Below are 13,483 nucleotides of genomic sequence, written 5' to 3'. Positions count from 1 at the left end.
GGAGCAGAGCTGGGTGGGAACCGGAGTTTCCCTTTTCTGGGAAATTCTCTGATGGCAACATTTGTTCCAACCGCACTGCTATGGAGGATACAAATGTAAAGCTGGGGAATCCAGCCAATTTACGCCAGCCTGTGCCTGACAGTGCGGAGAGGTTGGGATGTCTCCCCAGCCCACCCCTAGAGGTTTCTACCCCTCTGGGATTTCAGGGGCCTTTATTTCCAGCCTCACGATCTGAAGGCAAATACGAATGTGTTCAGTGAAAGCCAAACGAATGGAGCCGATGGGAAAGAACTACGGAGTTAGAAAAGGAAAATCCCGGTTCCCTGATGCCCCCTCCCATCCAGCAGCTCCGATTCCCTTTTGGATTCATAATAAGCTTAATTCCCTGTTGAGTCAACAGCATGCTTCAGTGCTCCAGGCCTTCCCTTCCCGCTCCGAGGGGCTGGCCTCTGTCAAAGGCCCCGCGGGACAGGAAAGCCCTGTCCCTTTTCTTTACATTCCCCCCGATTAAATCCCCTCTTCTCCTGCCAGTTCAACACCCTTGTCCAGAGCCTGGGGTCACCCAGCAGGTGCACCACGGTGCTGAGCATCAAAGGCTCTGCTGAAACCGTCAGCTTCAACACCAGTCCAGGAGCGGAGGGAGGAGGCGGATTCTCAGGGGGCTGTGGGGTTATTTACCGTGGGTGCCTCCAGCACCCGTGGGCGCCACTCCCGATGGTTGGGACTCAGGAGACCTGGATTCACTTCTGTGCTCTTCCAGACACTCGTTGGGTGGGTCCCGTAGCCGTTCCGTGTTCCTGCCCCATTAAACAGATACCAGCCCAGCCCTGCCCTGCCTCGCAGGGGTGCTGTGAGGCGACTGTGGGCAGTGCTCAGTTACTATGGGGTAGGGGCCCTCAACCTGGGACTGAACATTAGGGGCTATTTTAAAAATTGCCTGAAGACACTGAAACTTCTTGGGGGCTATTCCTGGCTCTGCCGCTGGCTCCCTGTGTGCCCTAGGGCAAGTCGCTTCATAACTTATTGTATAGTATCTAGGAGTCCCATGCATGGACTGACCAGGACCTCAAGGGGCCGGGGTGCTGTACAAAGATAGAAGAAAACAAAGGGGTCTGCCCCCTCAGGAGCTGGCAGCCTCAGTTTCCTCAGGGATAAATTGAAAGGCCAGGCCGAGCTGCTTCCCAAGGCTTGGAAGGATTCGATATGTATCGATAGATGTCTGTGAATGTCAATTTCACCGCAAACACCCCACACGCCCAAGGAAAAACTATTGCCCAGAAATTTACAGATCAGCAAAGTAAGAAAACGGCTGCTTGAAAACGTATGAGAGGCTGTTGTTAAATAATTACAGCCCAGAATTTCCTGCAGCTGTGAAAATGTAATCGATAAAAAGTTGGGGGGATGCTTAAAAATGCCATGCCACTGTGACCACGCAAATGGATCAAAATCGAGAAAAAGGCCTAAAATAAACATCAGTGTTATCTGTTGGAAGGATTAAATAAAAATCTAATTCTGCCAAGTCTATATACAAGACAAAGTGCTTTGAAATCAGCCAGGCCGCTGCCTCAGGAACCTCAAGGTGACAGAAGGAATATGAAGCCAGAAGAGGAGTTTTTAGCCCCATGACGGGTCCAGCTGTCTCCTGATGAGCAATCCAAATGCCATCCATCTTCTGGGGGGTGGGGGGAGAGAACCCTGCAACGCTAACTTCCAAACCCCTTCCATTCCCGTAAGTGGCCATTAATTCCCGTCCGATCGGCGCAGGATTACAGTGCATGGAAATCAAATGACTTCATTGTGATTAAAGGTTACGGCCATGCGGGGAGGGACGGGATGAATAATCGTTGGCCACTTAGCAGAAAGTGGCGGCTGCCTCGGCAGAGAGGAGGGGCCCGATCCTGCCTCCCTCTTTTCCATGAGCAGCTTGAGCGAAACGCCCCCCAACGGGCCGAAGGGGCCTCAGCCTCTGTGCACAAGAGTGAATTTCGCCCGGAGAAAGGGAAGGATCACAACTCCCTGTGGAAAGGCAGCCACCCCTGGGGTGGAACACGGCAGCCATTTAAATGGCACTGCGTGACGGCTTAGGAGAGGAGAACCTCAGACCCCACCCTGGGGGATTTTGACAGGGGCAGCATAGGGTTGCCCATGTTTTAACATGACTGGGCTCCCTCAGAAATGGCCCACAGGCCTGAGAGTGCAGGGATAGGGCTGGGAGACCGGTTCGTTGTTTGTAATATGGCCCTGTGGCGCCCAGCACTGGGAGCATCGCACCCCTTCGTGTCCCAGAGATCTCAGCAAAAGCAAACAAGACGCACGAGCCCAGGCGGTCCGTACATCGACCCTTCTGGACGACCGGGCGACCCTGGGGTGACCTTGGGATTCACCACTTCGCCCTGCCCAGCACTCCCTGACATCCCTGCTAGGCTGCTCTCCGACACCCCCCCAACACTCAATACCTGCTGAAAGGCAGCTGTCTCCTCTTTTGTCCCCACGGGAGCAGGCGTCTACTGAGTGCAGGTCCCTATTGTGGGGGCTTTATCTTGCTGCGGGCGGCAGCTGACAGCAGTAAGAAAAGGGAGCGGAGGGCCGGGGAGTGTGTCGTGTGCAAAAGGGCCCCAATGTAGCGGGGGGTTCCCCTGATCTCTGGGCTAAAGAAGCGGAGACAAAGCAGGGTCACGCTGAACGGCTGTGGGTATGGGGGAAGGGGGCAGGGCTGCCCAGACGATTCAGGGCACCTGGAGTCTTCGGCAGCGGGGGTCCTTCCGCTCCGGGTCTTTGGTGTACTTTGCTGAAGATATGGAGCAGAAGGACCCCCCCCCTCTGAAGTGCCGCCGAAAACTCTCGTGGAAGCCCCTGCGGGGCCCAGGGCCTCGGGCAAATTGCCCCACTTGCCCCCCCCAGGAGGCCCTGGGAAGCGGGGGTGCAGCCAGGTGGTGGGGATAGAGTGGACAGAGCTGGGGACAGAGAGAAGGAACATCTCACTCCTAGAAAAATCTTCAGGCCATTTATGTCTCTCCTCATTTCCTGGCACAGCCCCAGCTGTCTGTCTCCACCTACCACCTGTCATAAGAACATAAGAACGGCCCTACTGGGTCAGACCAAAGGTCCATCTAGACCAGTGTCCTGTCTTCTGACAGCGGCCAGTGCCAGGTGCCCCAGAGGGAATGAACAGAAGAGGCGATCATCAAGTGATCCATCCCCCGTCACCCATTCCCCGTCCTCTTCACCTCAGGCTGCATCTGCCCTAAGAGTGCTTGACCGGCACGTGAGACCAGCAACGCGCTCCGAGTGCGGATGCCGCCCATCCCCGGCAAGGCAGAGTTTGATCCACCACGCCCGAAGGAACTCAGCCATGCTGGCCGAAGTGCGACATTGCTGGTCTAACTGCGTCTACACCAGCAGCTTCTGCTGGCATAACAAAGTAAGTCAAGGATCGCAGGCCTGCCCAGCAGAACTGGGCCCGGAGAGGCGGGAGTGTAGACCCAGCCTTTGATTGTTTGCTCCTCAGGGGCAGGGATCAGCGCTTTCTTCCGTGTTTATACAGCTCCTGGCCCAATGGGCTCATGGTCCTGGGACAGGGGCATGGAGGGGCTATCATGACACAGATATTAAACAATCATCAGACGGAAAGAAAAGGAAAGAGCAGGATGAAAATTTCATCCAAACTTCTTTTCCGAGGATTTGGGTGCAGAAATGTCCATTTTGGTCAGATTTTTTTCCTGGATAAAACACATCTCTGTTATCAGTCATCATCCTGCAAACCCCTCTCCACCCCACCCCCACCCTCTTAGCAGGTGGTGACCCTCCTGGGGAAAGGGATTAAGTGGCTTTTGCTTATTCGAAGAGACACACAATCCTCAGCCCAACTTAGCGATAAATGGAGCTGGGAGTGGCTCTTTGGGGACAGAGGATCACGGGTGTGGGCTGAGCAGTCCGGAGAGAGGACCCTAGAAGTAGCCCTTTAGGGACAAGGGCCTGCAGCTGAACCTGAGACTAGCTAGTTCAGTCTTCAGGCAGACGAATGTTCCTGACCGCTGAATCCTGCTCTAACCACTAGGCCTGACCACCCACATCCCAGCCAGGAGACTTTCCTTCCCAACTGACAGCCCCACCTCAGGCAAACAGCCCAGGCCTTGCAGCGGGAGGTTTGATTTCCTGTCTCCTTTTCTCAGCTCCGACACCTGCCAGGCCTGTTAACAGCCAGAAGTGCTGCATGGTACACATTGCCGTAGAGAGTCTGTGTCAAAGAAGCTGGATCAAAAGGGGAGGAGGGGGTAAATGGTCTGATGGTTTAGGGACTGGGAGTCCGAACTTCCTAGCTCTTTGAGGGAGTGGGGTTTAGTGGTTAGAGCAGGGGACTGGAAGTCAGGATGCCTTGGTTCTATTCCTATCGCTGCCACTCACTGCTGGGTGGCCTTGGGCAAGTCACATCTCCCTGTGCCTCAGTTTTCCCTATCTGTAAAATGGGGGTGATGATACTGACCTATCGGTTGTACAGGGGGAAGGCGAAATGATTCGGGGTGCCAGTCATTGATTTAGGCACAGGGTGGGGGGGGGCGTCCTGGGGGCCGAAAGCTCTGTGCAGCCATCTCTTGCTTTGCTAAATAGACACACAAAGGAGGCAAAACGATTCGGGTCCCTTGGTTTTTTTTAATGTGTCCTTTAGGGACAGTGCAGGGCCGTCCATATTCAACCCGCTTCCTCGCCGTGCTGGGCGACAGCAGCCTCCTCCCCATCTTCTTCGTCTCTGGCCTCCCCTTCCAGCCCCCGAGCCTGGCTGAGGTCGGAGAAGACCGAGTCCCATGCCTCCTCCAGCTCTCTCCGCCGCTCCTCGTATGCCTCCTTCTCCGCCAGCTGGTTGCCCTCCAGCCAGGAGGTGGCCGCCTCACACAGCTCCAACACCCTCTTCTTGGCCCGACCATCAAGGGCCTGGCCTCCCTCTGCAGCCCTCTTCAGGTGGAGCGCGCACGACTCCAAGGAGTTCATGGCTGCGATCTTCTCCTGCTGCGCCTCGTCTTGTGCCCTGTGCTCCTCGGCCTCCCGCACCATCCGCTCCACCTCCTCTCTGTCTAGCCGGCCTCTGGTGTCGGTGATGGTGAGCTGGCTGGTGTTGCCGGTATCCGTGTCCCTCGCCGACACGGTCAGGATGTTGTTGGCGTCGATGGAGAAGCTGACCTGGATGACGGGCTCTCCGCGCCGCGCTGGGGGAAGGCCACTTAGGATGAAGGTACCCAGCAGGTGGTTGTTTCTGCTCATGGGTCTCTCCCCTTCGTAGACCTCAAACACAACCGTCTCTTGGTCATCTTCCGCCGTGGTGAATTCCATGCTTTCCTGGGTCGGGACCGGAGAATTGCGTTTGACCACGGTGGCCATCTCCCCTCCTACCGTGTCAATCCCCAGGGACAGCGGGGTCACATCCAGGAGGAGCACGTTTTGCAGCCCCTGGGACCTGTTGCCTGTCAAGATGGCCGCCTGCACTGCTGCCCCGTAGGCCACGGCCTCATCTGGGTTGATGTTCTTGCTCAGTTCCCGCCCACTGAAGAACTCCTGCAGCAGTGTCTGGACCTTGGGGATGCGGGTTGAGCCTCCCACCAGCACGATGTCATGGATCTGATCCTTGTTCATGTTGGCGTCCCGCAGTGCCTTCCCTAAGGGCTTTAAGGTGGCCTGGAAGAGGTCGGAGCACAGGTCCTCCAAGCGGGCCCGGGTAACGATGGTGTGGAAATCCACCCCCTTGTACAGGGAGTCGATGGAGATGGCAGCAGCAGTGCCAGAGGAGAGCGTCCGCTTGGCCTTCTCGCAAGCCGCCCTTAGCCTCTGCATGGCTTTCTTGTCCTGGCTGAGGTCCTCCTTGTGTTTCCTCCTGAACTCCCGCACCAAGTGATCCACCAGCCGGTTGTCGAAATCCTCCCCCCCCAGGTGGGTGTCCCCCGCCGTGGCCTTCACCTCGAAGATGCCATCGTCCACCCTGAGGATGGACACATCAAAGGTGCCACCGCCCAGGTCAAAGATGAGGATGTTGCGCTTCCCTTCCCCGTCGCGGCTGGCCTCCAGGCCGTAGGCAATGGCCGCTGCCGTGGGCTCATTGAGGATCTTCAGGACGTGGAGGCCAGCGATTGTCCCAGCATCTATGGTGGCTCGGCGCTGGGAGTCGTTGAAATAGGCTGGCACTGTGATGACAGCCTGGGTGATGGGGCAGCCTAGGTAGGCCTCAGCCGTCTGCTTCATCTTGGCGAGCACTATGGCAGAGATCTCCTCAGGGTAGAAGGCCTTCTCCTTCCCCTTGAAGGACACCTGCACCTTGAGCTTCCCGGCATCGCTCACCACCTGAAAGGGCCAGTGCGTCATGTCCAGCTGAACCATGTGGTCCTCAACCATCCGGCCGATCAGCCGCTTGGCATCAAAGACAGTGTTCTGGGGGTTGAAGGCCGCCTGGCTCTTGGCGGGGTCCCCCACCAGGCACTCCGTGTCAGTGAAAGCCACGTAGCTGGGCGTGGTCCGGTTGCCTTGGTCGTTGGCGATGATCTCCACCTTGCCGTGCTGGCGCACCCCCACGCAGGAGTAGGTCGTGCCTAGGTCTATCCCCACGGCCGGTCCCTTGGCCCTATGCATGGTCAGGGGTGAGGCTGCAGTGCAAAAAGAGATCTGCTCCTGGGGCTTTCTAGAGACGCAGAACTGCTCCCATGGGTTGTTTCCTGCCCTTGCCCCCACCTCAGTTGGTTGGTAAATTGACTTCCATGGGCCTTGTTCTCCTGGACAACCTATTCATATCTACTCAGCCCCCAGCTGGGTGGCAGGAGCTTCCCCACCTCAGCTCCTCTAGGGACCTGACTGCCCTTACCTCGACACGTGTCACAATAGGGTTGAGCCACCAGTCTGCTGCTGCATCCCCCTCTCCATTATGGCTTGCAACCCTTTGGGTGTTATTCGCAGCTCTGGAAATGGAGTATTCCCACTGTCCCACTAAGGCGTGATTGTGCCAGGGGGCCGGAGGTGGCATGGGAGTGAATGTGAGAGGAGGTGCATTGGGTCATCGAGGGGGACATGAACAGAAAGAGGGGACCTTGGGTCATATATAGGCATGGCAAAATTCAATTTTGATATTTTTATAATTTCAACAGCTGATATTGGTTTCTTTCTGATCTCTGTTTTTTTGATTTGCAGCCATTTAAACCTCACCATTGTGTGAAATTCGGGTTGGGAGCATATTTTTCCCATTTTTACCCATTTAAATGTTCACAGTTGTGGAAAATTACGGGAGCGGGGGGGGAGGAGAGGGTGTCAGACAATTATTTAATGACAGTAGACACTGAGAATGAAAAAGTTAAAAGCTTTATACCCCGTTAACACAAACGATCAATGTCGCATGTCAAAATATACAAAGTAAATATCCTGAAATCAACAGATTGTACCTGTTTTTACTATTCATTCGTGAGGCCATTTGTAACCAGCCTAATTCAAAAGTCTGAATCACTGGATTTTGACGCTAATAAATTCTCAAGCAGAGGTTTTCTTACTTTATCTATGTGTATATTTCGATTATTATTGAAGGAAATATTTTTGTTGTTGGTTTGTGTGTGTGCAGTGAAATCAACGTCTACCGATAAAAAGCTGATCCTTCCAAGCCTCATTATTTATATTATTATAGACAAGCACCTGACAGTCAGGATGTGAACCCAACCAGCTCTCACAGAATGCTTTCCAGCCCTAGCTTTCAACGTGCGTTACAAAGGAAAGCAGTACCATTATCCTCATTTTATATATGGGGAAACTGAGGCGCACAAGAGAGCCATGACATGCTCACAGTCCTCCAGCAGCAGAGCCAGGCCAAGAACCCAGGTCTCCTAAATGCCAGGTCAGTGCTTTATCCACTAGGTGACACTCCTTCTCTGGGCCGCAGGGAGAGCCATTCATAGCTACTGACATGCTGGAAGCGGTTGGAGCAAATTGGGCATAGTTAGTGCGTACTTTGGCTGGCTCTTTGGACCAATCCCAGTTGGGTACGAGCACCTAGATTCTAGGGAATGGACACTGTAGAGATGCAAGAGAGACAGATTGGTAAGAGAGGATAGATGGACAGAGATCAAAGAGATGGGCAGATAGAGAAAAGACAGGATGGATAGTTCGCTACCTCTGAGAGTGGCAGGTGAGGAACCTTCCCCCCAAGGCCTTCCTCAGTGCTACCAACTCTCACAATGTTATTGCAAGACTCTCAATATTTGAAGTTTGAATCCCCAGCTCCTGGAGTCTTGTGATTATGGGAAAATCTTGGCTTTGGGTTAACCCCCCCTTCTCCCAAAAAGAGCTATTTCTCGCCCCTGTGGCTGCAGAGAAAAGCTGGGGAAAGTGGCCCCCTAGAAGCTCTGAAATCGGAAAGAACCCAGATTTTTATGTGATTTTTTGGGAGTGGGGGAGGGGCGGCTGACTCATGATATTTAGAGCACCACTCATGCCCCAGGTGTTCCCCATCAGAGGCGTTACTGATCCCAGATCCCCCCCGTTGCGGATTCATCCCATGAAGGGTCGTTCTGAGAACACTGAGGGGGTCATGGGGTGGACGTGAGTTCCCTGGATGGAGCTGATTTCAACGCTGCAAAGAGAGGGGCGGTGAGAGGGGGGATTCACGCGCCCTCCCCTTCCCCAGCGTGAATGAGGAAACCCACCGCTCCAGTCAATCTAATTAAAACCACTTGTCTTTCCGCTTTGATCTGCCTTCCCTGTCAACCTGCGCTGGTCGCTGGCGAGTTAAGAGACATATTAACTCGCCCATACCCACGCTTCGAGTGGGGGGGGCGAGCACGAAGGAGGACTGGGCGGGGGGGCATTAAAAGGAAACTGTTGATGCTGGGGAGGAAAAGAAAGGCCCCCTTTTCTCTGCACCATCCTCCACCCCCCCCCGCCCTCCCCAAGCTGACACGAACGACAAGCTTCCCCCCCCGCCCAAACATGGATTGCATTAAAGTCCCAAGACCGGGTCAGGTTGGAGAAGGAAAAAGGATACTACAGCTTTACAGTAGCACGAACTATAGAGCCACTGTTTCGGCGGTGACCCCGGGGGTCAAAGGTGAAGGGTTTCCCAGGAGCGTCTTTGATGAGAGCCATCTTTGATGAGAAAGGAGCCTCTATACAGATGTCCCATAATTACCATGAGAATGTGCAGCCCATGGTCGAGAAACGCAGCCCCGAAAGGGAGGTTTAATGGAATGTAATTAAAACGGCCCTGTTCAGCGTTTTCGCTCGCACGTTCTCTCTCGCTCGGGCCCCGCTTTAACCTTTTCAAGGCTCAGTTCGTGACAAGCGGCGCAGGGAGCTGGGGCGTCCCCACGCCTGCCCGCACCACCCCACTCAACACCCCCGCCCCCCTCTGGGAAGCTCCAGCCAGGCTTTCGGGAGAAAGTCACCAGCTCTGCGGAAACACCTCCCCAGCCGAGCGGGGCTGAAAATCTAGGCCTTCCCTGTCCCATCTCGCGATGCCCGCCTCAGCAAAGGGACCCGGTTCCACTTGCAACTTACCAGCTGTGGCCCCTGGGTTTTGCTAACGCTGGACATGTCTAAAGCACCAGGCAAGCTCGTGTGTGTGTGTGTGTGTGTAGGTGTGTTAGGAGAGAGATGGTCATTTTTTTCCGGGTCGTTTTTAAAGGGGTGGTTGGAATGAGTGGACCGGGGGCCGCACCTTTCTCCCAAGCCCTGCGGACCATGGGATCTTAGCCCCCAGCACTGCTGCATTAGCGCAGACGTGATTGGCCCCAGTGCAGCAGGATTCGCAACCCAGGGCAAGTCAGTTGTGTCTATACTAGGGCACTGGTGCGGCTTCACGCTCGGCTAAAATCCCAGTGGAGGAGTGGCTTTGGCCAGGCCCCCTTTGCAGCTCTCTCCTTGCTGTGCTCGGAAAGGGATGTCTCTCTGGCTCGCTGAAGGCCTGCCATCACTACTACTAGCAAGGGGTGCAGAACGGCACCCTAAAAGATTCCCACGTCAGATGGGAACTAAACTCCCTTCTTACCCCTAGAGGGGGGATCATTCCAGGCAGTGGAATCAGTTCATATATTTCTTGGGGGGATAGAGGGGAGAAAGGGGCAAATTCAAGTCCCTCCCCTCCCCCACCAGCTGGGACCCTATTCCGCTCCCATTTACCCTCGCCTTCCAGAGACGCCAGGTCTCCCTCAGTCGGGGAGTCTCCCCTCTCTTACCCTCACAGAGACTGAGACGGTGCTGCCGGGAGTTGAGTTCTCAGCAGACTTCCCTACGCTCTGCCGTACCGGAACAGACTTCCCCGTGCACCAGCTTGCAACACCATGGGGCCCAATGGCCCCTCTGCCTGGACAGAGGGGTGGACAGGCCGGACTTCAGTGGCATCGCAACTGGCAGCTGGAGCGACATTCACTGGTTTAGTCCAAGGCCGCTGTTTACAAGCGGTTGGGCCGTGGCCCCCTGGCTCTCCGGCCTATGCAACTCTGAGTAAGTGCAGAATTGCACCAAGGGTGACCAGACAGCAAGTGTGAAAAATCGGGACGGGGGTGGGAGGTGATAGGCACCTATATTAGACAAAGCCCCAAATAGCAGGACTGTCCCTATAAAATCGGGACATTTGGTCACCCGAATTGCACCACTGATTCCGGGCCCAAGTTGGGACCCATTTGTAGGGCAGTGTGGATGTGGAGGAAGCTAGCCCCGCTGTATCCGCTCTGCGGCTAGACGCAGGATTCCATGCCTCGGGGCGGTCTCGGCACGCATTTCCCATCAACGGCAAAATTCATCTCCTTTAAAAAAAAAAAACAATAACCCTGCGTCTCCTCTTATGTTTGGAGTCAGATGGGCTTGGAAAGACCCTCCTCTTCCTCTGTTTTGGCTGCCATCAAACACTCTCCTCCGTATGATAAACCCCCATGAATAAAAAGACAGATAGGCTAATATATCTGTAATCCGCCTTTCATACACTCATGAACCAGGGCCAGGCACCAAGGCAGCCCGAGCGCAACGCGAGAGGTTAATCTCCATGAAATCAGCCCTTCAGCCTGGCTATTATGCTCGCGTCAAGATGTCAGGGGCAGAGAGATGCTAACTTAGCTAGCGAGCCCCCTCGGCACATTCCTCCCACTTGTTGGGTCTCTGGTAGAGCTGGGGGGAAGTTTTGGGTGGAAATTTCATACCTATTCTGTTCATGGCATACACCGAGAAGTTAGATACACACATAATATACTTTTTCTGGAAATCCTGGCCCCACAGAAGCCATTGCAAAGCTCTGGAAGGCTGCAACGTAATACTGCTTTAATTCCTAGAATCCAGAACTTTAACACACACAAAATCCCCATAGCGGAGTGAGACCAAGGAGGCTGCTGCTTAAACACACAGAGGCACAATTCACCCCACTTGACTGCAGGCTGCAGACTGACTGCAGCTAGACCCAGGTCACTCGCTTCCCTACAGAGCCCCCCAGCCTGCGAGCAGGACCAGGAAGCCCCTTACAAACGTAAAGGGAGAGCTTGTAATTTGCAGTACACCACAGTACCCAGGGTCCTGGATGGGTTTCTGCCGGAGCCACGAGCCCGTGCTGCAGTCCCTGGCGTTGTGGCTTCACCGCTCCAGTGCCCGAGCTAGCAAGATCAAAGCTAGGTCGGGTACGTCCACATGTGCTGCAATCACACCCCATCAGTGCAGCCTAAATGAGTATTGCCCCATTGCTGAGCAACCGCAGAATCCACAGCCTGGCAGGTCCAGCTCCTGTTTAGAGCCGAAATCAGCGACACGGAGACAGGTGTTTGCTTAGTGCCGGTAGTTTATTTAAAGCATGTACAGGGAGGGGTCACATCCAGCGACTCGGGCCGCAGGCCCAAGGCCACACAGAGAGTCAGGTGTAGAGCAGGGAATCAAATGTAGATCTCATTCAACGGAGAGTGCTTTAACCCATGCAAGCCTCTCTGGGGACAGTCACTGAATGGCACCATCAACTCTATCTACAGAGAGTTTCACCCAGGCTGCTTGTCCATCAGGGACTGATATTGTGCAAGGCCATTGGCACCTTTTGCCATAACGCAAGGAATAAGGAGGGAGGTAATCAAAAGCTGGATTGCAAACGCAGTTCAAGAAGAAGGGGCTTGCAGCCTGGTGAGCAGAGCAGGAGACGTGGAAGTCAGGATTCCTGGGTTCTTTTTCCAGCTCTGGTAAGGGAGTGAGGGCTAGTGGTTAGAACAAGGGCATCAGGAGTTCTGAGTCGAGGCAAGCGGGTGTTCTTAGTGGTTGGAAGAACAGACTGGGGCTCAGGACTCCTGGGTTCGACCTCTGGCTGCAGCAGGGAGTCTGTGCTGATGGCTAGAGCAGTGGGTTCTAGGCCAGGACTGCTGGATGCTGTTCCTGACTCTGCCATGAAATTGCTGTGGGACTTTGGGTGAGTCCCTTCCCCTCTCTGCACTTCCATTGTCCCTCTCCGTAAGAGGGGGCTAACCCTTCCCTATCTCCCAGGGGGTTGTATGTCTCAGCTTTTGGAATCATCCCAGGGAAAGCCCAAGAAATGCAAAATAATGATTAGAGAAACTGGAGCAGGTTCTTGTGCCCAGTTAGAATCCAAATGGTCAGTGCTAGTGGTTACTCCCAGCAGGGATGCTTCTGCAACAGCATCCAAGTCGTCCTCCAGGCTTTAGCAACGCTAATAGATAGGAGTCAACTCTAATCTATAAGTGGGGAAACTGAGGCACGGGGTGGCAGAGTGATTCACCCACAGCCGCACAACGAGTTGTTAAAGCCCTGAACAGAACCCAGGAGTCCCAGTCCGGTGCTCTAATTCCCAAAGCGATGGATAAGCACAGCAGTGACCTGCCAAGTAAGAAGACAAAAGGGTGAAGTCCAGGCTTTGCTGAAGTCACTGGCAAAGTTCCCATTTACTTCAGTGGAGCCAAGTTTTCACCCAAAGTCTCTGAGGTCCCTAAAGGTGTTTTTCTCATTTCAAGGCTATTTCAGGGATTGCTGTAAATTCTGGGTGAAAGATCCGGGCGGTTCTTAGCAGATCAGAACTCCCCTCCCTATCTGTTCTTAGAATAAAACCCGGGAGGCGGGGTGGTCTCCATCAGAATAAGCTGCATACTCTGCAATTAATCCTCCTTCTATAACCAGGATCGGGACCACAGAGCATGGACACATAATAAGGGACACGTCCACAACCTAAGGGACTTGCCCAAGGTCATACCGGAGGCAGTAGCAGAGCAGGGAACTGAGCCCGCAACTCTGGAATCCCAGTGCCGTATCTTTACAACAAGGCCATCTTTCTTCAGGCGCCCAGTGTCTTCTCTGGGAAAGTATCCATTCCTGCTGCTGTAACGGCGCTCGCTTCACGCCACAGCTTGCCTAGGGAAAAAAGGACAGTAGCTGATATTCTCAATGCAGCAAAGGAGAGGCTGAGAGATTCAGGAACAAACCATCCTCCTGGGCTTTGAAGGTTTCACTGGGGCTAAGCGAGTCGCCTCTTTGCAAACAGAATTAGGCCTGGTCT

General features: G+C 54.3%; 1 protein-coding gene across 1 annotated transcript; it reads right to left on the bottom strand.

The window, feature by feature from the left end:
• Positions 1-4,689: 4,689 nt before the first annotated feature.
• Positions 4,690-6,612, bottom strand: LOC140902900 (heat shock 70 kDa protein 1A-like). The gene has a single exon (XM_073323491.1). It carries the CDS (start codon positions 6,610-6,612, stop codon positions 4,690-4,692), a length of 1,923 nt encoding a protein of 640 aa, XP_073179592.1.
• Positions 6,613-13,483: the final 6,871 nt, after the last annotated feature.

The sequence above is a fragment of the Lepidochelys kempii genome, chromosome 24 (assembly GCF_965140285.1).
Source record: "Lepidochelys kempii isolate rLepKem1 chromosome 24, rLepKem1.hap1, whole genome shotgun sequence".
NCBI lineage: Eukaryota > Metazoa > Chordata > Testudines > Cheloniidae > Lepidochelys > Lepidochelys kempii.
The sequence above is the reverse complement of the archived record's forward strand: the minus strand, read 5'-3'. Positions and strand labels throughout refer to the sequence as shown.